The sequence below is a fragment of the Bombina bombina genome, chromosome 3 (assembly GCF_027579735.1).
Source record: "Bombina bombina isolate aBomBom1 chromosome 3, aBomBom1.pri, whole genome shotgun sequence".
NCBI classification, from domain to species: Eukaryota; Metazoa; Chordata; class Amphibia; order Anura; family Bombinatoridae; genus Bombina; species Bombina bombina.
Genome location: NC_069501.1, coordinates 990,082,831 through 990,109,529, shown reverse-complemented (window position 1 = coordinate 990,109,529; position 26,699 = coordinate 990,082,831). Strand labels below are relative to the sequence as shown.

At 40.5% G+C, this 26,699-nt stretch overlaps 1 protein-coding gene across 1 annotated transcript in view; it reads left to right on the top strand.

Moving 5' to 3' along the window:
* Positions 1–26,699, top strand: part of RAB5B (RAB5B, member RAS oncogene family) — a 223,186-nt gene that overhangs the window by 54,939 nt on the left and 141,548 nt on the right. Inside the window, exon 3 of the mRNA XM_053708118.1 lies at positions 25,970–26,121. Within this exon, the coding sequence (XP_053564093.1) occupies positions 25,970–26,121 (152 nt within the window). The remainder of the gene's footprint in view (positions 1–25,969; positions 26,122–26,699) is intronic.

Below are 26,699 nucleotides of genomic sequence, written 5' to 3'. Positions count from 1 at the left end.
TACTCTAACAAGCAGACTAGAACTGTCCCTTAGAGAGTCAGGCCCTTTAGAGGGAGAGGTCTACAGACTTTTTTCTTTTATACAGGTGGTGAAAGTCCACGATCCTTTACTCATGGGAATTACTCTTCTCTACAACTAGGAGAAGGCAAGGCTTCCCAAACCCCAAGAGCTCTATAAAACCCTCACACATACCTCAGTCTTTACTTTGCCTCTGCAGGAGGTGGTTGAAAAATCATATGCACATCTTCTTTCTTCTGAGAAAGGGGTTTTCAGTCTATGTAGAGGCCCGGTTCCCCTCAGAGTACAGTGCTTATCAGAGGCATGTATTTGGGGTATGGTTTATGTTGCTTTGTTTCCCCTCATGTCTTTCATAAACTCTTTTCAGATCAGCTTACTGAGCATTGTTAATGTAAAATCTACTTATGTGGGGGGTACTGGTTTCCTTTCCTCAAGAGCTTTTTTTTTTTAAAATAAAAAATTTAAAGGTGTTGTTTTTTGTTTTGTGTGTGTTTACTGCATTGCTCTGCCATATGTTATAATGGAGCAGCAGGATTCTGTCCCTAAATTTATCCAGGAAACTGAGTCTCTTGAACACCTTTCTACAATTTATTAGGTGTGCTTATTGTAAAAAAAGCCCTCTTAAGCTCATTTATGTGACTTATGTTTAGATTTGTAAATGCATACAGACCAATATAACGCTGTTTCTTTTGGTACTAATGCACCTACTCTTTGTTCATTACAGGTTAGTTCATTACAGGTTCATTACAGGTTAATGTTGAAGTGGTTCCTCCTTCCATGAAATCTTTCATCAAGGCTGCAGTGGCACTGGAGTTTTAAGTAGTCCTGTCAGCCTCTCAATGAGAGCCTGGGCGAAAGTTAGAGTCTTTCTGCGAAACCATCCCGGCTCTTAACAGTTCGCTACCTGCCTTCTTCACTTAAGTCCATGTAAGGAGCGAGGCTACTAACCTGTCACACTTGAAGGGCCGTGTTCCTGTTCCACGGCGTAGATTCTGGTTTGTTTTATTTTTTTATTAATAATAACATAGAAGACAGGGTCACAGTGTGGCGCCTTTTTATCTTTACAGAATCAAGGGTTAATATTCCTGGAAGGGGGATGATTGAACAGGGGGGGTTTATACATGATATTGTTTATTGTGTCATTGCTGCGTTATGTGCGAAATGAGGCTCTGGCAATGTGTGGAACTTTCAGGTTACTCGCGGAAACTTGCATGGCCATTTTTGGCCGCGTTTTTCCCTAGTGCAGGGGTGGTTCTGCCAGGCATTCCATGTGACTGGGAGTGGCTATCTCTCCTTCCTGTTGATCTGTGGCGCAGGAGACGTAGCGGTTTCTGTAGTCCGGGAAGTGGTGAGTGCCCCTGCCATTGGTGGTATAAAGGTGCCTTTTTAATAAATAAAGTTAGTCTAACCAAGCGCGCAAGCGATGGAGGACTCTGATGCGTTGGAAGGCTCTCCTTCCTTAATAAAGTCTCATTTATTGTGAGGAGGTTCTGGTAGATCAGCCTGCTCAACTATGTTCCACATGCCTTGATAAGGTTACAACATCTAAATGTAATCGGATGTCTAGTACTACTGTCCCGAGAGGTGTGTTCCCTACTTTCATCTCTGATTGCACATGCAGTGCCCCGGGGTCCAACCGTTACTCCTTCGGGAGAGATTTGTTGGCCGTCAGACTTTGCGGACCAACTGGAATCAGCGGTTTTGAAAGTGATCTATGCCTTACCACGTTCTGCTAAGCACAAGTGTAGGCTTTATCATAGCGGCCCGGCCCAGGGTTTGTACTCGCCTATGGGAGATCCAGAGTCTCTATACGAGGCCCACTCCGACTCTTCGGAGGAGGTCCCTTCTGGGTCGGAGTCCGTGTCATCTAAACATCCGGCGGTGGAGGAGCCTGGTTATAGCCCGCAGAGACAAAATTGGCATGAAGGGGTGTCCCTCGACCATTCTCCATATCACCTAGGGGGCAGATTATCTCAATTCTCAGATGCATGATTGCAGGACGTTCAGGACCCTTGGGTTCTAGAAGTGGTCTCCCAGGGTTACAGGATAGGGTTTAGATCCCATCCGCCCGAGGGCAGATTCCTCCTGTCAAACCTGTCTTCAAGACCAGAGAAGAGAGAGGCCTTTCTAGAGTGTGTGAGAGATCTCGCCTCTCTCGGGGTTATTGTACCAGTACCCCTAGCAGAGAGGGGTTTAGGGTACTAATCCAACCTTTTTGTGGTTCCAAAGAAGGAGGGCACATTCCGCCCGATTCTGGACCTAAAGTGTTTAAAACAAGTTTCTGAGTGTTCCATTGTTCAAAATGGAAACGATCAGATCTATTCTGCCCCTAGTTCAAAGGGGACAGTTCATGACGACTATAGACATGAAGGACACTTACCTTCATGTGCCAATCCACAGGGACCACTTCAGATTCCTAAGTTTTGCATTTCTGGACCAACACTTCCAGTTTGTGGCACTTCCTTTTGGTCTGGCGACGGCCCTGAGAGCCTTCACGAAGGTTCTGGGGGCGCTGCTTGCAGTGGCCAGATCCAGGGGGCATTGCGGCGGCGCCTTACCTGGACGACATCCTGGTTCAGGCGCCGTTGCTCAGCCTTGCAGAGGATCATTCGAGGGCTCTTCTTCTTCTGCTCCATTCTCAAGGTTAGAAGATCAACTCAGGAAAGAGTTCCCTGGTTCCCAGCAACAGGGTGGAGTTCCTGGGCACGATAATAGACACTCTATGTCCATAAAGATATTTCTCACAGATCAGCGGCGCAGGAAGCTTGCGTCCACCTGTCTAGCCCTTCAGTCCTCCTCAAGCCCATCGGTGGCTCAATGTATGGAGGTGATGGGTCTCATGGTGTCAGCAATAGATGTCATCCCATTCGCCAGGTTCCACCTAAGACCTCTTCAATTGTGCATGTTGAGACAGTGGAACGGCGATCATTCAGATCTATCACAACTGATATCCCTGGATACTCGGAACTCCCTCTCTTGGTGGATTCATCCAGAGCAACTGTCCATGGGGACATCCTTCTTGAGACTGTCCTGGGAGATTGTGACCACGGAGCTGTTTGGGGTGCCAGGATGGCACAAGTAAAGTGGTCCAGGGAGGAGTCTCTCCTTCCGATCAACATCCTAGAACTATGAGCAATCTACAATGCTCTGAAGGCTTGGCCTTCTCTGTGGTCGGTCAGTTTCCTCAGATTCCAGACCAACAACATTACCTCAGTGGTTTACATCAACCATCAAGGGGGTACGAGGAGCTGCCTCACGATGAGGGAGGTGTCTCGGATCCTGGAGTGGGCGGAGTACCACGACTGCTCACTCTCAGCAATTCACATTCCGGGTGTGGACAACTGGGAAGCGGACTTTCTCAGCAGACAGTCCTTCCATCCGGGGGAAAGGTCTCTTCACCCCGAGATGTTTGCAGAGGTTTTTCACAGATGGGGAATGCCGGAGATAGACCTCATGTCCAGACTCAATTGCAAACTGCCTCAATACGGGTCGAGGTCAAGGGATCCCCAGGCAGAGCTGATAGATGCCTTAGTGGTTCCTTGGGGATTCAGCTTAACTTACATTTTTCCTCCGTTACCACTTTTACTTCGCATAGTGGCACGCATCAAACAGGAGTAGGCCTCGGCCATTCTGATTGCTCCTTCGTGGCTGTGGAGGACGTGGTTTGCGGATCTGGTGGGAATGTCATCCTCTCCGCTGTGGAGGTTACCCTGACGCAGGCATCTGCTGTCACAGGGCCCTTTTCAGCATCAAAATCTGGATTCTCTGAGGCTGACTGCGTGGAGATTGAACGCCTAGTCTTAGCCAAGAGAGGCTTTTCAGAAAGTGTGATTTAATTCAGGCAATCACTCGTCACATCTACTATAAGGTGTGGAGGACTTAGTTGCCCTGGTGTGAGAAGCATGGATATCCTTGGCATAAGGTGAAGGTATCCAGGATTCTGTCCTTTCTTCAAGATGGTTGGAGAAGGGTCCTTCCGCTAGTCCCTTTAAAGGGACAGGTTTCTGCATTATCAGTTTTGTTGCATAGGAAACTCGCTGAGCTCCCTGACATTCAATCTTTCGTTCAGGCTCTGTATAGAATCGGGCCTTTCTTTAGACAGTCGGCTCCACCTTGGAGCTTAAACTTAGTCCTTAAGGTTTTGCAGAGGGTTCCATTTGAAGCTATGCATTCCATAGACATTAAGATTCTGTCCTGGAAGGTTCTCTTCCTGTTGGCTATTGCATCGGCATGCAGAGTATCTGAACTAACTGCCTTGCAAAGTGATCCTCCTTATCTGGTGTTTCATTCGGATAAGGCTGTACTTTGCACTGGGTTGGGGTTTCTCCCCAAGGTGGTGTCTAACCGTAACATCAATCAGAAAATAGTTGTTCCTCCTTTGTGTCCTAATCCTCTTCAAAGGAGAGGTCACTTCATAACCTGGATGTGGTTCGTGCCTTGAAGTTATATCTTCAGGCTACAAAGGATTTCAGACAGTCTACATCTTTTTGTGGTGTATTCTGGAAAGCGCAAGGGGCAAAGGGCCTCTGCTACTACTTTCTTTTTGGTTGAGTAGCTTGATTCGCTTGGCTTATGAGACAGCGGGACATAAGCCTCCTCAGAGGATCACGGCTCATTCAACTAGAGCTGTGGCTTTGTCTTGGGCCTTCAAGAATGAGGCCTCTATGGGGTGTGTCTGCCTCCTCCTGGTGGCCAGGTTCTTAATTCCCAATAGTAATGAATGAAGCCGTGGATTTTCCTCGCCTCGATGGAAATGAAATTATCAGGTAAGTATAATTTTTGTTTTCCTATTTTTTATTTAAATTTGAACATATTCGTTCTCTTTTAAAAGAGGTCTTAGGCACTTCAGGGGTTAAAGATCCTAAAACGCCTGATGATAAACCTTGTAATTGTTTAAATTCAGTTTTCAGGTCTGTTTTTAATCTCTCTGAGGTTTTCCCTGTGCCTGATCCTGACTCTGAATTGATTGCTAGAGAATGGTCTAAGCCAGTTGTGTCTTTTAAAAAGTTTTATCCTTTTACCTTCTGCCAATCTAGTTATGGGAAACGTTTTCCAAGGTAGATGGGGCCATTTCCACTCTTAACGTACTACTATTCCGTTGAAAAACAGTACTGCTTTTAACGACCCTTTAGACAGAAAGTTAGAATCCTTTCATAGAATGGACTTTTTACGTGCTGGTTATATTCTCAGGCATCTATTGCTGATGTGGCTGCTGCTTCTACCTACTGATTGTCTGTCCTGTCTTTTAGAGCAGTTTTCTGATGACCCAGTTAGTGCAAATCTATTGAGTGTGCTTCAGAGTGCTAATTCTTTTATTTGTGATGCTGTGTTTTGATAATATGTTTTGATAATATGAAAATTAATGTCAAATGCATATGTCTTTAGCAATTCTTGCCAGGAGGGCTTTGTGTCTTAAATACTGGATTGCTGATATGGTGTCTAAATCTAGATTGTTTTTCTTTTTAGGGAAATAAGTTATTTGGGTCTGATTTAAATTCTATTATTTATTCTTTTTCTGGAGCTGGAGGTAAAGAAGATTTTCTTCCTAAAGTAAGGAAGTCTAAAGGAATATCCAAAGCTTCTAATTGTTTTCATTCCTTTCATCAGAATAAAGAACAGAAAACTGACTCCTCTGTTCAAAAGCAAGGTTAATCTGGTTTAATCTGGAGACCTAATGCTAACTGGAACAAGTCTAAACAGGGTAAGAAATCTGTCCACTTTTCTAAAACATGAAGGTGCGGCCCCTGACCCAGTAGTTTTGGTAGGGGGCAGATTAAACCTCTTTTAAGAGGCTTGGTTACAGTCTGTCCAATATCCCTGAGAAACAATGTTCTGAACCCAGGGAACTGGAATTGGATTCAGAACCAGGCCTCCCAGTGGGGGATGTTTTTTTTTTTTTGTCCAATGTTCCAAGGAATCCTGTAAAAGCTCAGGCTTTTCTTTAGTCTATCTCTGATCTGGAAGATATTTGAATGATTGTTCTGGGTTCCTTTGCAGGAACAGGGGATAGGATTGTATTCAAATCTCTTCATTGTTCCAAAGAAGGAAGGCACTTTCAGACCAGTTCTGGATCTAAAGACTCTGAAAATTTTGTAAGGATTCCATCTTTCAGCAATATTCTGCCTTTTGTTCAGCAAGGTCAGTTTATGTCCACAATAGATTTAAAGGATGCTTACCTTCATATAACAATTCACAAAGAGCATTACCAGTTTCTGAGGTTTGCTTTTCTGGACAAGACTTTGTTGGTTTTCCAATTGATCTGGCAACAAATAGACTCAGTCCATGAGTTTTTCTTTAACAGAGCAGAGACAGTTGAGATTGGTGTCAGCTTTTCTGAATCTTCAGTCTCTTTTGTTCCCTTCAGTCTCATGATTGCAGCTTCAGATGCAATTCCATTTGCTAGATCTCATATGAGGCCTCTTTAGCTTTGTATGCTGCGTCAATGGTGCAGGGATTATACTCAGCTGTCTCAAAATATATATTTAATTCCTAAAATATGGAGTCCACAACGTCATCAATTACTAGTGGGAATTCACTTCTGGCCAGCAGGAGGTGGCAAAGAGCACCACAGCAAAGCTGCTAAGTGTCACTCCCCTATCCATAATCCCCAGTCATTCTCTTTGCCTCTGTCAATGGAGGAGGTGATGTTTTAGTGTCTGAAGATAATTGGACTTCTTTCGCTACAAGCAAGATTTTTGGGTCTAGCTGTAGTCCACTTTAATCTCTTCAATAGGGTAGTTAGGAACTTGTGAGGTGGGCCTTGCTCTGTTTTCCTAACATATTTGTTGCCTATGGTATAGAAAGCCAGAGAAGGTTTACTCTGTTCTTTCTTTTTCTACAGGTCTCTGTAAGGAGTATGTGTCCTTTCACACCTTGTAAGCTGTCGTCCTGCCTGACAGCTAGATGTGCAGGTAAGTGATTTTGTCTTCTGGGGCTGGGAGACTTGCACTGAAGGGGTTAAGGAGACTCTCTGCATTTTAGTTTGGGACTAAAATCCTTAATAGAGGATTATTTATAGGCAGTGGGTAGGGACATTTTTTGTATTGTTTGTGACTTTAGGGGTTAAACTTCTTCATGGAAAATACAAAAATGCTGTGTCAGAAATAAAAATCCCTTTATTACTGTAACATGGGGATCCACATAGAACACTGATTTCTGGATGTTATGTCTAAGTTTAGATACATCATTCAACACTAAATTCTCAAAAGTCTCAATACCATGATGTGTGATACTTGCAAAGAAATTACTTTTTTTTATAAAGTCCCAACCTTTTCATATTCAGATCACTCTGCAATGTATTTGGAGCACCAAAGTCCTGAACAGACTTCCCAAACTTATTGTGCCAATGTTTAAGTTTTACAGACCTAAAAAACCTATGTAGATCTTGTTGCAAGGTAAAAAAGTCACAGGTCTTAGCAGGTTGGGACTTTATAACATGTCAGTACATGCTGTAATATATTTACCACTATGTCTGTTTGTTCGCTCGTGTGGTCCGACGTGGAGCGTTGTCCTTCATCTTCTGCTGCTTCACTTTGTTGTTTCCTGGGATGATGTTTTCTCCCCCTCCGTCGGTACCGGAATCTGTTCCCTCTTGGGAAAAAGCCAATGACTCAGAGTTGCTGCTGGCGTTATCCGCATGATGTCTTTGGCGTCTCACGTGACCGGAAGTGATGCAGCGTACGGGTCATAGACCCAGTGATGCACTCTACCCGTAGTGTAATTCTGCTTGTCATGGAGGAATTTAACCCTTTTGCGCTCTTAAATGTTTTTGCGCAACTCCGTTATTTGTGTCTTGTTATCAGCCAGCATTTTCTCCCATACATCAGCCTTTAGGGAACTGCACAGTTCAGTTTCAACTTTGGCTATGGACTCTCTAATGTTATCAATCTCTTTTTGTAGATATTCAACGGTTAAGACAAGGATGTCGAAGGAACATTTGTTAAGGATATTTTTTAAATTTACGACAGTATTCCTGGTTCTCTGAGCAAGGTAGGACGGTTGTGCATTCGCAATCCTCTGGGAATTTGTTTCACCCTATAATACTCTGCAAGTGTTGTTGCATGCAGGTCATAGGCTACCAACCTCTTTGACAGCCTTTCATAGTTGTGGCCGGACAGCTCAGCTCAGCTGGTGCAGTATGTAGCAAGCTCCGTGAGCCCCTTACAAGTGTAGTTATCCTTGCTGCCTCAACCTCTTTGTAGGCAAACGTTTGTGATCCACTCATTTCGGGTACTTCATCCATTTTGGGGCCTTGGTTCAGTGCACGGACTGCAGTAGTATCAAAGTCAAGGTTAGACCAGTTCTAACCCCAGACACTGACACAGCTGTGGGCCACTGTCAAGCCCACAAGCAAAGTAGAAAATACAAAAATGCTGTGTCAGAAATAAAAACCCCTTTATTACTGGAGCATGTGGATCAACATAGAACACTGATTTCTGGATGTTCTGTCTAAGTTTAGATACATTATTCAACACTAAATTCTCAAAAGTCTCAATACTATGATGTTTGTTACTTGCAAAGAAATTACTTTTGTTATAAAGTCCCAACCTGCTGAGACCTGTGACTTTTTTTTTACCTTGCAGCAAGATCTACATAGGTTTCTCTTGTAAGATGTATCGAGTCCACGGATTCATCCTTACTTGTGGGACATTCCCCTCCCCCACAGGAAGTGGCAGAGAGAGCACCCACAGCAGAGCTGCCCATACAGCTCCCCCCTTAGCTCCACCCCCTAGTCATTCTCTCTGCCTGCTTAACTGCTAGGAAGGGCAAAGAGGAGTGTGGTGACAAAAATGTTAGGTTTTTATTTTCTCAAGCAAAAGTTTATTTTTAAATGGTACCGGTGTGTACTATTTACTCTCTGGCAGAAAAGGGATGAAGATTTCTGCAAGGAGGATGATGATCTTAGCACTTTGTAACTAAGATCCACTGCTGTTCTCATAAGGGCTGAAGAGTACAGGAAAACTTCAGTTGGGGGGAACAGTTTGCAGGCTAAACTGCATTAAGGTATGTTCAGTCTATTTTTTTCTAGACAGACTGTGTTTATTCTAGAAAAGGCTGGCAATATCCCCATGAGGGAAGGGTAAGCTGTATTCAGACACTTGGATAGGAAATTCAGCTTGCATAAAGGGCACATTAGTTACTGGTGACACTGTTAGGAAAAAAACGTTTTTTGTTTATTCAGTGAATGATGCAATTATAACTTTTTTTTGAAGGGACTAAAGGGGTCATTGTGGCTTGTTTTTGAGTTTTCTAACCCACATGGTTAATTTAGAGACACTCTAGTGTTTGTCTGTTAGGCCTCAAAACATTGAGTGAGGTGGGAGGGGCCTATTTTCGTGCCTCAGTTGTGCAGTTTCTTTTCCTCTGAGACTTCTAACTGCTTCTCCAGAGGTTCCTGCTGTGTTTGAGGGCTGTAAAAATAAGTTTTTTCCCCCACAAATTGTTCTGAAGGGCAGGTAGGAGCCACAGCAGAACTGTAGCAAAGTGCTGAAAGTCTTTTTTTTACTGGTTTTGATGTTTTTTCAATCCAGTTTTGCCATTAAGGGGTTAATTGTTACTAAGGCTATATGATACTACTGTAAACATTTCTTTGTTTACTGCTTTTTTACACTGTTTTGCAGAATTTGTGCAGCTTTTTTTCTCTTAAAGGCACAGTAACGTTTTATTTCTAAGTGTTATTTACTTTGATTACAGTGTTTTCCAAGCTTGCTTGTTACATTACTAGCCTGTTTAACATGTCTGACACCAAGGAAAATCCTTGTTCAATATGTTTGGAAGCCATTGTGGTACCCCCTCTTAGAATGTGTCCCAATTGTACTGATATGTCTATAAACTATAAAGAACATATATTATCACTTAAAAATAGAGCAATAGATGATTCTCAGTCAGAAGTAAATGAGGGTTTAGCATCTAGCTCTCCCCAAGTGTCACAACCAGTAACGCCCGCACAAGTGACGCCAAGTACCTCTAGTGCGTCAAATTAATTTATTTTACAAGACATGGCCACAGTTATGAATACAACCCTCACAGAGGTTTTATCCTGACTGCCTGGTTTTCAAGGAAAGCGGGACAGCTCTGGATTAAGGAAAAATGCTGAGCAGTCTGATGCTTTAGTAGCCATATCTGATATGCCCTTACAATGCTTTGAGGTAGGGGTGAGGGATTTGTTATCTGAGGGAGAAATTTCTGATTCAGGAAAGACGCTTCCTCAGACAGATTCTGATATGACGGCCTTTAAATTTAAGCTTGAACACCTCCGCTTATTGCTCAGGGAGGTATTAGCAACTCTAGATGATTGTGACCCTATAGTGGTCCCAGAGAAATTGTGTAAAATGGATAAATACTTAGAGGTTCCTGTTTACACTGATGTTTTTTTCCAGTCCCTAAGAGGATTGTGAATATTATTGCTAAGGAGTGGGATAGACCAGGTATTCCGTTCATTACCCCTCTTGTTTTTAAGAAAATGTTTCCCATATCTGACAGCATGCGGGACTCGTGGCAGACAGTTCCTAAGGTGGAGGGAGCTATTTCTACTCTGTCTAAGTGTACAACTATACCTATTGAAGTCAGTTGTGCTTTCAAAGATCCTGTGGATAAAAAATTAGAGGGTCTCCTGAAGAAAATATTTGTTCATCAAGGTTTCTTCTTCAACCTATTGCGTGCATTGTTCCTGCAACTACTGCAGCTGCTTTCTGGTTTGAGGCTCTAGAAGAGGCTCTTCAGATGGAGACTCCATTAGAAGAAATTTTGGACAGAATTAAGGCCCTTAAATTGGCTAATTCTTTTATTACAGATGCCGCTTTTCAACTGGTTTCTTCAGAGGTTTTTTTCCAGTTCCTGATACTAGGGAAAGGAATAGGCCGGGAATTTCTTTTATTCCTTCTTTAAGGTTTTTAATTGTATCCTTTGCCAGCAGTTAGTTTTAAGTTTTGAGGAAGATCCCTCAAGTTAATGGGACTATCTCTACTCTTGCTAACATACTACTATTCCTATAGCAGATAGTATTTATTTTTTTCCTTGGGAAACTTGTATCTTATTTAAGGAAAATTATTTATTTTCAGGTACTTTTCTTAGACCTGTAATTTATTTGGCTGATGTTGCAACTGCTTCAGCTTTCTGGTTGGATACTTTAGTGCAACAAGTATCGGATTATGATTTGTTTAGCATTGTTAAGTTGATCAATATGCTAATAATTTCATTTGTGTCGTAATTTTTTTGCAAATGAGGTTTAATCTATGTCTTTATCTATTTTAGAACTTTATGATTTCAATCTTGGAATGCTAATTTGATTTCTAAATTCCATATTTCTTTTTTTCCAAGGTAATCAATTATTTGGTTCACAATTGGATTCAATTCTTCAACTGTTACTCTGGGCTTCAAGATTAAGTTCTAAGGCTAAATGTTAAGCTTTTTTTCTTACTAAGGAACGGAATTCTAAATTCTTCCCCAAGTAACATGTTTATAATTGGAAGTTTTCTTCATTCAATTTAAGCCATTTAAAAAATCAAAGTCAGCTTCCTAAATTTGCATTTAGGTGCCGTTCTTATTCCAGCTTAGCTGGTAAAGGGGCAGGTTAAGACTTTTTTAATAAATTAGTTTGGTTCAATTCGGTCCAAACTTTTTAGATTTGGATACAGAATAGGATTCAGAGTAAAACCGTCTGTGAGAAGTATTTTTTCTCTCTCTAACATATTCCAGCTATTCCAGTAAGGCTCACACTTTCCTGAAGTGTGTTTCAGTCCTATATGTATTGGGTACTTGTGAAGCGCGGCTGGTCACCCGTTGGGGCTCAAGGCACTGCTCAGACCTGGAGTTTTCTGGGGTATTTATACCAGTTCCTTTTTAGGAACAGGATTTGGGGGTTTTATTCAAAACTATTCATTATTTCAAAGATAGAAAATCTTTTTGAATTGTCTTATAAATATACCATCTTTTAGAATGGAGTTTATATGGTCTATTCTGCCTTTTTGGTCAGTAATGGCATTATTTGTTTACAATAGATACAATAGATTAATATCTTCATTTTCTGTTTTCATTCAGATTATTTTCATTTTCTGAGATTCTCTTTTTTTGACAAGCATTACCAATTTGTTGCTTTTCCTTCTGGTCTAGCGACAGCTCTAAGAATCTTTTCAAGGTTCTCAGTATTTCCTTATTTGGACGGTCTCGTGGTACTGGCTTAGTCTTTTCGTTCTGCGGAATCTCATATGATTCAACTTTTGTTTTTTCTTCAACACATGGTTAGAGGATCTTTTTATCAAAAGCTCCTTGATTCCTCAGACAAGGGTTACCTTTTTTTAGGTTTCCAGATAGATTGTGTCAATGTCTTTGTCTCTAGCAGACAAGTGACAATTTTATTGGGTTCCGTTTGTTGGAACCTTCAGTCTCTATTATTTCCTTCACTTGCTATATGCATGGAAGTTTTAGGTACTATGGCTGCAGCATTGGATTCGATTCCCTTTGCTCATTTTCATAAGAAACCTTTCCAGTTTTTTTATACTGAATTAATGGTGCAGGGATTCTAGGATATCACTTTTTATATCTTTGAATCCCAATGTTCAACCTTCGGTTCATTCAACCTGGACCATGATCACTACAGATGCGAGTCTTTTAGGTTGGGAGGCTGTCTGGGGATCTCTGTCAGCACAAGGGGTTTGGAAATCTCAGGAGGCGAGATTACCAATCGATATTTTGGAACTCTGTGCATTTTTCAGAGTTCTTCAGTTTTGGCTTCTTTTTGAAGAAAGAGACGTTATTGTTTTTCAGACAGATAATGTCTCAACTGTGGCGTATGTCAATCATCAGGGTGGGACTCTCAGTCCTTAGGCTATGAAAGAAGTATCTCGGATACTTGCTTGGACTAAATCCAGCTCCTATCTAATTTCTGCGGTCCATTTCCCAGGTATAGACAATTGGGAAGCAGATTATCTCTGTCAATCAAGCTTTACATCCGGGAGAATGGTCTCTTTACCCAGATGTATTTTTTCAAATTGTTCAGATGTGAGGGCTTCCAGAAATAGATTTGATGGCATCTCATCTAAACAAGGAACTTCCCAGGGGCCTATTCAGGTCCGGGGATCCTCTGGCGTAAGCAGTGTATGCATTGACACTTCCTTGGAGTCATCAATCTGCCTATATCTTTTCGCCTCTGGTTCTTCTTTTTAGAGTGATTTTCAAAATCATCAGGGAGCAATCTTTTGTGTTGCTGGTGGCTCCAGCATGGCCACACAGGTTTTGGTATATGGTTCTTGTTCGGATGTCCAGTTGCCAATGTTGGTCACTTCCATTAAGGCCAGACCTTATATCTTAACATTAATTTTATCCATCAGGAACTCAAATTATTAATTTGATGGTATGGAGATTTAACGCTTAGTACTTAGTCTTAGATATTTCTCTGACTCAGTGATTAATACTATGTTGCAGGCTCATAAATCTTTGTCTAGTAAGATTTATTATCGAGTTTGAAAGATTGTCATCTCTTGATGCTCTTCTCATAAATTCTCTTGGCATTCTTTTAGAATTCTTAGGATTTTATAGTTTTTTCAGGATGGTTTAGATAAGGATTTTTGTCTGCAAGTTCCTTGCAAGGTCAAATCTCTGCTTTTTCTGTGCTGTCTTCACAGAAAAATTTGCTAATCTTTCTGTTATTCATTGTTTTGTTCAGGCTTTGGTTCGTATCAAGTCTGTCATTTAAGCCAATTTCTCCTCCTTGGAGTCTTAATTTGGTTCTGAGGGCTTTACAGGCTCTTCCGTTTGAGCATATGCTTTCTTTGGACATTTAAATTACTTTCATGGAAAGTATTGTTCCTTTAGACATCTCCTTCAGCTAGAACAGTTTTTGAATTATCTGCTCTTTCTTGTGAGTCTCCTTTTTCTGTTTTTTCATCAGGATAAGGTGGTTTTGCTGTCTTCTTTTCAATTTTTACCTAAGTTGTGAATTTTAACAACATTAGTAGAGGAATTATTGTCTCTTCCTTGTGTCCTAATACTAAGAATTCTTTGGAGAGATTCTTACATTCTTTGGATGTGGTAAGAGTTTTGAAATTATGTTGAAGCTATTCAGATTCCAGAAAGACTTCTAGTCTATTTGTTATCTTTTCTGGTTTTAGGAAAGGTCAGAAGGCTTCTGCCATTTCTTTGGCATCTTGGTTAAAGCTTTTTGATTCATCTTGCTTATTTGGAGTCGGGTTGATCCCCGCCTCAGAGGATTACAGCTCATTCTACTAGGTCAGTTTCTACTTCCTGGACTTTTAAGAATGAAGCTTCTGTTGATCAGATTTGCAAAGCAACGACTTGGTCTTCTTTGCATACTTTTACTAAATTCTACCGTTTTGATGTTTTCTCTTCTTCAGAAGCAATTTTTGGTAGAATAGTACTTTAGGCAGCTGTTTCAGTTTGATTCTTCTGCTTATAACTTCATTTTTTTTCATTATAAAAATTGAAACTTTTGATTTGGGTAGTGGATTAATTTTTCAGCGGAATTGGCTGTCTTTATTTTATCCCTCCCTCTCTAGTGACTCTTGTGTGGAAGTTCCACATCTTGGGTATCTGCTATCCCATACGTCACTAGCTCATGGACTCTTGCTAATTACATGAAAGAAAACATAATTTATGTAAGAACTTACCTGATAATTTCATTTCTTTCATATTAGCAAGAGTCCATGAGGCCCACCCTTATTGTGGTGGTTATGATTTTTTTGTATAAAGCACAATTATTCCAATTCCTTATTTTTGATGCTTTCGCTCCTTTCTTATCACCCCACTTCTTGGCTATTCGTTAAACTGAATTGTTGGTGTGGTGAGGGGTGTATTTATAGGCATTTTAAGGTTTGGGAAACTTTGCCCCTCCTGGTAGGAATGTATATCCCATACATCACTAGCTCATGGACTCTTGCTAATATGAAAGAAATTAATTTATCAGGTAAGTTCTTACATAAATTATGTTTTTCGTTCCTTTTGAAATTTCAAGAGTGGTCCCGCTTCAACTTCCTCTGCTACAAAGCAAGAGGGGAATTTTGCCCAATCCAAGTCAGTCTGGAGACTTAACCAGGCTTGGAACAAGGGTAAACAGGCCAAGAAGCCTGCAGCTGCCTCTAAGACAGCATGAAGGGGTAGCCCCCAATCCAAGACCGGATCTAGTAGGGGGCAGACTCTCTCTCTTCGCTCAGGCTTGGGCAAGAGATGTTCACGATCCTTGGGTTTTAGAAATTGTGTCCCAGGGATATTTTCTGGAATTCAAAGGCTCTTTCAAGGGGGACTTTTCACATTTCTCGATTGTCTGTAAACAGACAAAGAGAGAGGCGTTCTTACGCTGTGTAGAAGACCTACATACCAGGGGCTAGGTTTTTACTCAAACCTGTTTGTGGTTTCCAAAAAAGAGGGAACTTTCAGATCAATCTTGGATCTCAACATTCTAAACAAGTTCCTTAAAGTTCCATCATTCAAGATGGAGACTATTCGGTCTATTCTACCTCTGATCCAGGAGGGTCAATATATGACCACCGTGGACTTAAAGGATGCGTATCTACACATCCCTATTCACAGAATTTTCACAAGGGTGCTAGGGTTCCTTCTGGCGGTTCTACGACCACGGGGCATAGCAGTGGAGCTTTATCTAGACGACATCTTATTTCAGGCGTCAACTTTCCAGCTATCCAAGTCTCACACGGACATTGTGTTGGCTTTTCTGAGATCTCACGGGTGGACGGTGAACATAAAAAAAGAGTTCTCTCTTCCCTCTTATAAGCGTTTCCTTCCTAGGGACTCTGATAAACTCGGTAGAAATGAAAATATTTCTGATGGCGGTCAGTAAATCAAAGCTCTTAACCACTTGCCGAGCTATTCATTCCATTCCTCAGCCATCAGTGGCTCAGTATATGGAGGTAATCGGACTCATGGTAGCGGCAATGGACATAGTTCCTTTTGCCCGCCTACACCTCAGACCACTACATCTATGCATGCTCAAACAGTGGAATGGGGATTATGCAGATTTGTCTCCTCAACTGCATCTGGACCAGGAGACCAGAGATTCTCTTCTCTGGTGGTTGTCTCAGGACCACCTGTCTCAAGGAATGTTTCCGCAGGCCAGAGTGGCTCATTGTAACGACAGATACTAGCCTGCTAGGCTGGGATGCAGTCTGGAACTCCCTGAAAGCACAGGGCTTATGGTCTCGGGAGGAATCTCTTCTCCCGATAAATATTCTAGAACTGAGAGCGAAATTCAATGCGCTTCAGGCGTGGCCTCAGCTTGCTGCGGCCAAATTCATCAGGTTTCAGTCGGACAACATCACGACTGTAGCTTATATCAATCATCAAGGAGGAACAAGGAGTTCTCTAGCGATGATGGAGGTAACCAAAATAATCCGATGGGCAGAGGATCACTCTTGCCATCTCTCAGCAATCCACATCCCAGGAGTAGAGAACTGGGAGACGGATTTCCTAAGTCGTTAGACTTTTCATCTGGGGGAGTGGGAACTCCATCCGGAGGTATTTGCCCAGCTGATGGGGCACACCAGAATTGGATCTGATGGCGTCCCGTCAGAATGCCAAACTTTCTCGTTACGGGTCCAGGTCCCGGGATCCCAAGGCGGTACTGATAGATGCTCTAGCAGTGCCTTGGTCCTTCAATCTGGCCTATGTATTTCCTCTCCTTCTACATCTGGTTGCCAGAATAAAGCAGGAGAAAGCTTTGGTGATTCTGATAGACCTGCGTGGCTACGCAGGACTTGGTAAGCAGACCTAGTGGACATGTCCTCGGTTCTACCATGGACTCTGCCAATGAGTCAGGACCTTCTAATCCAAGGTCTGTTCACGCATCTAAATCTAATTTCTCTGCGTCTGACTGCTTGGAGATTGAACGCCTGATTCTATCAAAGCGTGGTTTCTCTGAGTTGGTCATTGATACCCTGATTCAGGCTAGAAAGCCTGTCACCAGGAAGATCTATCATAAGATTTGGCGCAAATATCTTTATTGGTGTGAATCTAAAGGTTACTCGTGGAGTAAGATTAGGATTCCTAGAATATTGTCTTTTCTCCAAGAAGGTTTGGAGAAGGGATTATCAGCTAATTCCTTATAAGGACAAATATCTGCTTTGTCTATTCTTCTACACAAACGTCTGGCATATGTCCCAGACGTTCGAGCATTTAGTCAGGCTTTGGTCAGAATCAAGCCTGTATTTAAACCTGTTGCTCCGCCATGGAGCCTAAATTTAGTTCTTAAAGTTCTTCAAGGGGTTCCGTTTGAACCTATGCATTCCATGGATATTAAGCTTCTATCTTGGAAAGTTTTGTTTTTAGTAGCTATCTCTTCGGCTCGAAGAGTTTCTGAGCTATATGCTTTACAGTGTGATTCCCCTTTTCTTTCATGTAATTAGCAAGAGTCCATGAGCTAGTGACGTATGGGATATACATTCCTACCAGGAGGGGCAAAGTTTCCCAAACCTTAAAATGCCTATAAATACACCCCTCACCACACCCACAATTCAGTTTTACAAACTTTGCCTCCGATGGAGGTGGTGAAGTAAGTTTGTGCTAGATTCTACGTTGATATGCGCTCCGCAGCAAGTTGGAGCCCGGTTTTCCTCTCAGCGTGCAGTGAATGTCAGAGGGATGTGAGGAGAGTATTGCCTATTTGAATGCAGTGATCTCCTTCTACGGGGTCTATTTCATAGGTTCTCTGTTATCGGTCGTAGAGATTCATCTCTTACCTCCCTTTTCAGATCGACGATATACTCTTATATATACCATTACCTCTGCTGATTCTCGTTTCAGTACTGGTTTGGCTTTCTACAAACATGTAGATGAGTGTCCTGGGGTAAGTAAATCTTATTTTCTGTGACACTCTAAGCTATGGTTGGGCACTTTGTTTATAAAGTTCTAAATATATGTATTCAAACATTTATTTGCCTTGACTCAGAATGTTCAACTTTCCTTATTTTTCAGACAGTCAGTTTCATATTTGGGATAATGCATTTTGAATTAATCATTTTTTCTTACCTTCAAAAATTTGACTCTTTTTTTTCCTGTGGGCTGTTAGGCTCGCGGGGGCTGAAAATGCTTCATTTTATTGCGTCATTCTTGGCGCGGACTTTTTTGGCGCAAAAATTCTTTTCCGTTTCCGGCGTCATACGTGTCGCCGGAAGTTGCGTCATTTTTTGACGTTATTTTGCGCCAAAAATGTCGGCGTTCCGGATGTGGCGTCATTTTTGGCGCCAAAAGCATTTAGGCGCCAAATAATGTGGGCGTCTTATTTGGCGCTAAAAAATAAGGGCGTCGCTTTTGTCTCCACATTATTTAAGTCTTATTTTTTCATTGCTTCTGGTTGCTAGAAGCTTGTTCTTTGGCATTTTTTTCCCATTCCTGAAACTGTCATTTAAGGAATTTGATCAATTTTGCTTTATATGTTGTTTTTTCTCTTACATATTGCAAGATGTCTCACGTTGCATCTGAGTCAGAAGATACTACAGGAAAATCGCTGTCTAGTGCTGGAGCTATCAAGCTAAGTGTATCTGCTATAATTTTTGGTATCTGTTTCTCCAGCTGTTGTTTGTATTGCATGTCATGACAAACTTATTAATGCAGATAAAATTTCCTTTAGTACTGTTACATTACCTGTTGCTGTTCCGTCAACATCTAATTTTCAGAGTGTTCCTGATAAACATAAGAGATTTTATTTTTTAAATCCATTAAGAAGGCTATGTCTGTTATTTCTCCTTCTAGTTTACATAAAAGTCTTTTAAAACTTCGCTTTTTTCAAATGAATTTTTAAATGAACATCATCATTCTGATACTGATAATGGTTCTTCTGGTTAAGAGGTTTCTGTCTCAGAGGTTGATGCTGATAAATCTTTGTATTTGTTCAAGATAGAATTTATTCGTTCTTTATTTAAAGAAGTATTAATTGCATTAGAAATAGAGGATTCTGGTCCTCTTGATACTAAATCTAAACGTTTAATTAAGGTTTTTAAATCTCCTGTAGTTATTCCAGAAGTGTTTAATCTCCCTGATGCTATTTCTGAAGTAATTTCCAGGGAATGGAATAATTTGGGTAATTCTTTTTCTCCTTCTAAACGTTTAAGCAATTATATCCTATGCCATCTGACAGATTAGAGTTTTTTTGGGACAAAATCCCTAAGGTTATGGGGCTGTCTCTACTCCTGCTAAATGTGCTACTATTCCTACGGTAGATAGTAATTCATTTTAAGGATCCTTTAGATAGGAAATTGAATCCTTTCTAAGAAAAGCTTACTTATGTTCAGGTAATCTTCTTAGACCTGCTATATTTTTAGCGGATGTTGCTGCAGCTTCAACTTTTTGGTTAGAAGCTTTAGCGCAACAAGTAACAGATCATAATTTTATAGCATTATTATTATTCTATAACATGCTAATAATTTTATTGGTGATACCATCTTTTGATATCATTAGTGTTGATGTCAGGTATATGTCTCTAGCTATTTTAGCTAGAAAAGCTTTATGGATTAAACTTGGAATGCTGATATGTCTTCTAAGTCAACTTTGCTTTCCTTTTCTTTCCAGGGTAATTATTATTTCAACTGTTTCTGGAAGGAAGGGAACTTTTTTACCAAAGGATAAAAAATCTAAGGTAAATTTAGGTCTAATAATCATTTTTCGTTCCTTTCCTCACAATAAGGAACAAAAGCCTGATCCTTCATCCTCAGGAGCGGTATCAGTTTGGAAACTATTTCCAGTTTGGAATATATCCAAGCCTTATAGAAAACCTATAGCCAGCTCCTAAGTACCCATGAAGGTCCGGACCTTATTCCAGCTCAGCTGGTATGGGGCAGATTACGTTTTCTTCAAAGAAATTTTGATCAATTCCGTTCTCAATTTCTGGTTTTAGAACATTGTTTCAGAAAGGTACAGCATTGGCTTCAGTTAAGGCCTCCTGCTAAGAGATTTTTTTCTTTCCCGTGTCCCAGTTAACACGGCAAAGGCTCAGCATTTCTGAAATGTGTTTCAGATCTAGAGTTGGCTGGAGTAATTATGCCAGTTCCAGTTCTGGAACAGGGGCTGGGGTTTTATTTTATCTCTTCATTGTACCAAAGAAGGTCAATTCCTTCAGACCAGTTCCGGATCTATCAATATTGAATCGTTATGTAAGGATACCAACATTCAGTTTCTGTAGGACTGTCCTGCCTTTTGTTTAGCAAGGGCATTATATGTCTACAATAGATTTACAGGATGTGTATCTGCATATTCCGATTCATCCTGATCACTTTTAGTGTCTGAGATTCTCTTTTTAGACAAGCATTACCAGTTTTGTGGCTCTACCGTTTGGCCTAGCCTCAGTTCCAAGAATTTTTTTCAAAGATTCTCGGTGCCCTTCTTTCTGTAATCAGAGAACAGGGTTTTGGTATTTCCTTATTGGACGATATCTGGGTACTTGCTCAGTCTTCTCATTTTCGAAGAATTTCATATGAATCGACTTGTGTTGTTTCTTCAAGTTCATGGTTGGAGGATCAATTTACCAATCAGTTCATTGATTCCTCAGACAAGGGTAACCTTTTTAGGTTTCTAGAATAGATTCAGTGTCTATGACTCTGTCCTTGTCAGACAAGAGAAGTTTAACATTGATTTCAGCTTGTCAAAACCTTCAGTCACAATCATTCCCTTTGGTAGCCTTATGCATGGAAATTTTAGGTCTTAGGACTGCCGCATCAGATGCGATCTCCTTTGCTCGTTTTCACATGCGACCTCTTCAGCTCTGTATGCTGAACCAATGGTGCAGGGATTACTCAAAGATATCTCACTTAATATCTTTAAACCGATTATACGACACTCTCTGACATGGTGGACAGATCACCATCGTTTAGTTCAGGGGGCTTCTTTGTTCTTCCGACCTGGACTATAATCTCAACAGATGCAAGTCTTACAGGTTGGGGAGCTGTGTGGGGGTATCTGACGGCACAAGGGGTTTGGGAATCTCAGGAGGTGAGATTTCCGATCAATATTTTGGAACCCCGTGCAATTTCAGAGCTCTTCAGTCTTGGCCTCTTCTGAAGAGAGAGTTGTTCATTTGTTTTCAGATAGACAATGTCACAACTGTGGCATACATCAATCATCAAGGAGGGACTCACAGTCCTCTGGCTATGAAAGAAGTATCTCGAATTTTGGTTTGGGCGGAATCCAGCTCCTGTCTAATCTCTGCGGTTCATATCCCAGGTATGGACAATTGGAAAGCGGATTATCTCAGTCGCCAAACGTTGCACCTGGGCGAATGGTCTTCACCCAGAGGTATTTCCTCAGATTGTTCAAATGTGGGAACTCCCAGAAATAGATCTGATGGCTTCTCATCTAAACAAGAAACTTCCCTGGTATCTGTCCGGATCCAGGGATCCTCGGGCGGCGGCAGTGGATGCATTATCTCTTCCTTAAAAGTGTCATCCTGCCTATATCTTTCCGCCTCTAGTTCTTCTTCCAAGAGTATTCTCCAATATTCTAAGGAATGCTCGTTTGTCCTGCTGGTAGTTCCAGCATGGCCTCACAGGTTTTGGTATGCGGATCTTGTCCGGATGGCCTCTTACCAGCTGTGGAATCTTCCGTTAAGACCAGTCTTTCTGTCTCAAGGTTCTTTTTTCCATCAGGATCTCAAAACCTTAATTTTAAGGTGTGGAGTTTGAACGCTTGATTCTTGGTCAAAGAGGTTTCTCTGACTCTGTGATTGATACTATGTGACAGGCTCGTAAATCTGTATCTAGAGAGATATATTATAGAGTCTGGAAGATTTATATTTCTTCAGGATGGTTTAGATAAAGGTTTGTCCGCAAGTTTCTTGAAAGACAAATCTCTGCTCTTTCTGTTCTTTTTCACAGAAGGATTGCTAATCTTCCTGATATTCATTGTTTTGTACAAGTTTTGGTTCGTATAAAACCTGTCATTAAGTCAATTTCTCCTCCTTGGAGTTTGAATTTGGTTCCGGGGGCTCTTCAAGCTCCTCCTTTTGAACCCATGCATTCTTTGGTCATTATATTACTTTCTTGGAAAGTTTTGTTTCTTTTGGCCATCTCTTCTGCCAGAAGAGTCTCTGAATTATCTACTCTTTTTTGTGAGTCTCCTTTTCTGATTTTGCATCAGGATAAGGCGGTGCTGCGAATTTCTTTTGAATTTTTTACCTAAGGTTGTGAATTCTAACAACATTAGTAGAGAAATTGTGGTTCCTTCATTATGTCCTAATCCTATGAATTCTAAGGAGAAATCATTGCATTCTTTGGATGCTGTTAGAGCTTTGTAATATTATGTTGAAGCTATTAAGTCTTTCCGAAAGACTTCTAGTCTATTTGTCATCTTTTCCGGTTCTAGAAAAGATCAGAAAGCTTCTGCCATTTCTTTGGCATCTTGGTTGAAATCTTTATTTCATCATGCCTATGTTGAGTCGGGTAACACTCCGCCTCAAAGGATTACAGCTCATTCTACTAGGTTAGTTTCTACTTCCTGGGCGTTTAAGAATGAAGCTTCGGTTGATCAGATTTGCAAACCAGCAACTTGGTCCTCTTTGCATACTTTTACTAAATTCTACCATTTTGATGTGTTTTCTTCTTCTGAAGCAGTTTTTGGTAGAAACGTACTTCAGGCAGTGGTTTCAGTTTGAATCTTCTGCTTATGTTTTTTCATTAAAAATTTTATTCTGGGTGTGGATTATTTTCAGCAGGAATTGGCTGTCTTTATTTTATCCCTCCCTCTCTAGTGACTCTTGTGTGGAAAGATCCACATCTTGGGTAATCATTATCCCATACGTCACTAGCTCATGGACTCTTGCTAATTACATGAAAGAAAACATAATTTATGTAAGAACTTACCTGATAAATTCATTTCTTTCATATTAGCAAGAGTCCATGAGGCCCGCCCTTTTTTGTGGTGGTTTTGATTTTTTTGTATAAAGCACAATTATTCCAATTCCTTATTTTATATGCTTTCGCACTTTTTTCTTATCACCCCACTTCTTGGTTATTCGTTAAACTGAATTGTGGGTGTGGTGAGGGGTGTATTTATAGGCATTTTAAGGTTTGGGAAACTTTGCCCCTCCTGGTAGGAATGTATATCCCATACGTCACTAGCTCATGGACTCTTGCTAATATGAAAGAAATGAATTTATCAGGTAAGTTCTTACATAAATTATGTTATCTTATTTTCCATGCAGATAAGGTGGTTTTGCGTACCAAACCTGGGTTTCTTCCTAAGGTTGTTTCTTATAAGAATATCAATCAAGAGATTGTTGTTCCTTCACTGTGTCCTAATCCTTCTTCAAAGAAGGAACGTCTGTTACACAATCTTGATGTGGTTCGTGCTTTAAAGTTCTACTTACAAGCAACTAAAGATTTCCGTCAAACATCTTCATTGTTTGTTGTTTATTCTGGTAAGCGGAGAGGTCAGAAGGCTACGGCTACCTCTCTTTCCTTTTGGCTGAAAAGCATCATCCGTTTGACTTATGAGACTGCTGGCCAACAGTCTCCTGAAAGAATTACTGCTCATTCTACTAGAGCTGTGGCTTCCACATGGCTTTTAAAAACGAGGCTTCTGTTAAACAGATTTGTAATGCGGCGACTTGGTCTTCGTTTCATACATTTTCCAAATTTGATACTTTTTGCTTCTTCGGAGGCTATTTTTGGGAGAAATGTTCTACAAGCAGTGGTGCCTTCCATTTAAGATCCCTGTCTTGTCTCTCCATTCATCCGTGTCCTAAAGCTTTGGTATTGGTATCCCACAAGTAAGGATGAATCCGTGGACTCGATACATCTTACAAGAGAAAAGATAATTTATGCTTACCTGATAAATTTATTTCTCTTGTGATGTATTGAGTCCACGGCCCGCCCTGTTTATTAAGACAGGCATATATAATTTTTATTTTTAAACTTTGTCACCACTGCACCCTATAGTTTCTCCTTTTTCTTCCTAGCCTTTGGTCAATTGACTGGGTGGTGGAGCTAAGGGGGGAGCTGTATGGGCAGCTCTGCTGTGGGGGCTCTCTCTGCCACTTCCTGTGGGGGAGGGGAATGTCCCCCAAGTAAGGATGAATCCGTGGACTCGATACATCACAAGAGAAATAAATTTATCAGGTAAGCATAAATTATGTTTTTTTAGGTCTGTAAGACTTAAATATTGGCACAATAAGTTTGGGAAGTTTGTTTAGGACTGTGGTGCTCCAAATACATTGCAAAAATCAGCTGGGTGGTGCACCTGCTAAAAAGATCATGGGGAGAACACTGACTTTATATTTAAAGAATGTTACCTTCACATTCCTATTCACATGTAGCATTATCAGTTCAATAGTTTTGCTTTTATGGACAGGCATTGCCAGTTTGTAGCCTTTCCTTTTGGTTTAGTGACGGCTCCCAAGATTTTTACCAAAGTTCTTTGGATGTTGCTCTCTGTTATCAGAGCTCAGTGTGTAGCTGTTGCATCTTACCTGGACAATATTTTGGTTCAGGTGCCATCTTTACCTTTTGGCTACTGCTCATGCAGAAAAACTACTGTGGTTTCTTCGCAGTCATGACTGGAAGGTAAATGTTGCAGAGTCCTTTGGTTCCTCAGACCCAAAAAAAAGTGCTAAAATCTTAAAATACTGTTCGCTGGCTACAAAAAGCATTTTGAGGCTGGAAGAATGACCTACCTTTTGCACATGCCACTTTTACTGTTTCATTGTATTTTTGTATCAGTTAAATTCAACAAATAACTAGTGTTTTGGGGTATGAGTTCAGATACAGATGTTGCTGCATATTTGGTTTAATTTCTTTGATATTTCCATTTTTTTTATATATTGTTATATGTTGTTGGACACTAATTTGTCTGAAGGAGGGTAGTCTGCAGAAGTGTCACAGCAGTGAGAATGCAATGTTTTTGTAATCTGATTATTTAACCCTATATGAAATTGGGGTAACTAACTTTTGTGAAGATTTTATATCAAACTGTCACATAAATGCAGGTTTAGTGGTGAGATGTCTGATGCTTTATGGTGCTACATTAAAGGGACACTGAAGCCAAATTTTTTCTTTTGTGATTCAGATAGAGCAAGCAATTTTAAGCAACTTCCTAATTTACTCCTATTATCAAATTTTCTTCGTTCTCTTGCTATCTTTATTTGAAAAAGAAGGCATCTAAGCTTTTTTTGGTTCAGGCTCCGGACAGTACTTTATTGGTGTCAATAAAGAACAACCCAGGTTGTTCACCAAAAATGGGCCAGCTTCTAAACTTACATTCTTGCATTTCAAATAAAGATACCAAGAGAGTGAAGAAAATTTGATAATAGGAGTGAATTAGAAAGTTGCTTAAAATTTCATGCTCCTTCTGAATCAAGAAATAAATAATTTGGATTCAGTGTCCCTTTAAAGGGCCATAATACCCAAATGTTGAAACACTTGAAAGCGATGCAGCATAGCTGTAAAAAGCTGACTAGAAAATATCACCTGAACATCTCTATGTAAAAAAGAAAGATATTTTACCTCAAAAAGTTCCTCAGTAGCCACAGCCCATTGTAAAGGACTTCTAAGCAGCAAATCAGTATGTCTGTCCCGGGACAGCTAAAGGGTTGAGCCTTGTGCACTCTCATGTTATGTTATTTCCCTATTCAGTTTAAAGGACGTTTACTATGAAATCTCATGAGAGTTAAGTCAATTCTCATGAGATCACAGTAAAAGAGTTCATGACCTCAGCACTGTTGATGCTGATTGGCTGCTGTTCATTTCTTCATTTTTTTTTTCATTTTTTTTTACCTGCAGCTGGGCAGCAGCTGAATTATAACTTTTTACACAGGACTTACTCTGCTGAGTTGAAGAGATAGTGAGGTAAAATATCTTCCTTTTTTACATAGAGATGCTCAGGTGATATTTTCCGGTCAGCTTTTTACAGTTATATGCTAGATCACTTGAAACTGATGTAGTATGAGTATTATGTCCCTTTAAGTTTATGACTATTTTTTTTTCTTCTTCTGCTTCCTCAGCTGCGTTTCTCACACAGTCAGTGTGCCTCGATGATACAACAGTAAAATTTGAGATTTGGGATACAGCAGGACAAGAGAGGTATCACAGCCTGGCACCTATGTATTATCGAGGAGCACAGGCTGCAATTGTTGTATATGACATAACAAACCAGGTAAACCATTTTGACTTGGCATTTCTCATTATGAAAGTGGAAGTATAGACTTAAAGGGATAGTAAACCCAAAAAATATTTTTAACTCATTCAAAACTTCTTAATGTAATAAAGTAATTTGCAATTGGTACCTTTGTTTAATTTTCTTTCCATTTCTTGTATACAATCTGCGTCATACATATGATTTGAGCTACACATGTAGACTGCATAGTAGACAGACTTTTGTGGTTTTATTTTAATAAAATACAAGTTCTATCCATAAATTGGTTTGTTTCCTAACAGCAGGACAGTGAGGGTACACAATGGGCTCAATTTATCATTCATATTCTCCTATATTTTCTCCTAAAAGTTCTCATGAGAAATAATGCCCCTATTGACCATTCAAAAATGCTCCCAAAATTGAGCAAGTTAGACTGTAAAATTCTCCTACTCTGTTCCCATTCTCCTCGGAGAACATGTTCTCCAAAAAAAAAGGATTAAATTAGATCCTTTTAGTCTTATTTCATATAGTTCTCCACATTAATTCTCATATTATTTCATACAGTTCTCCTCATTAATTATCATTGATATTCTCCTATA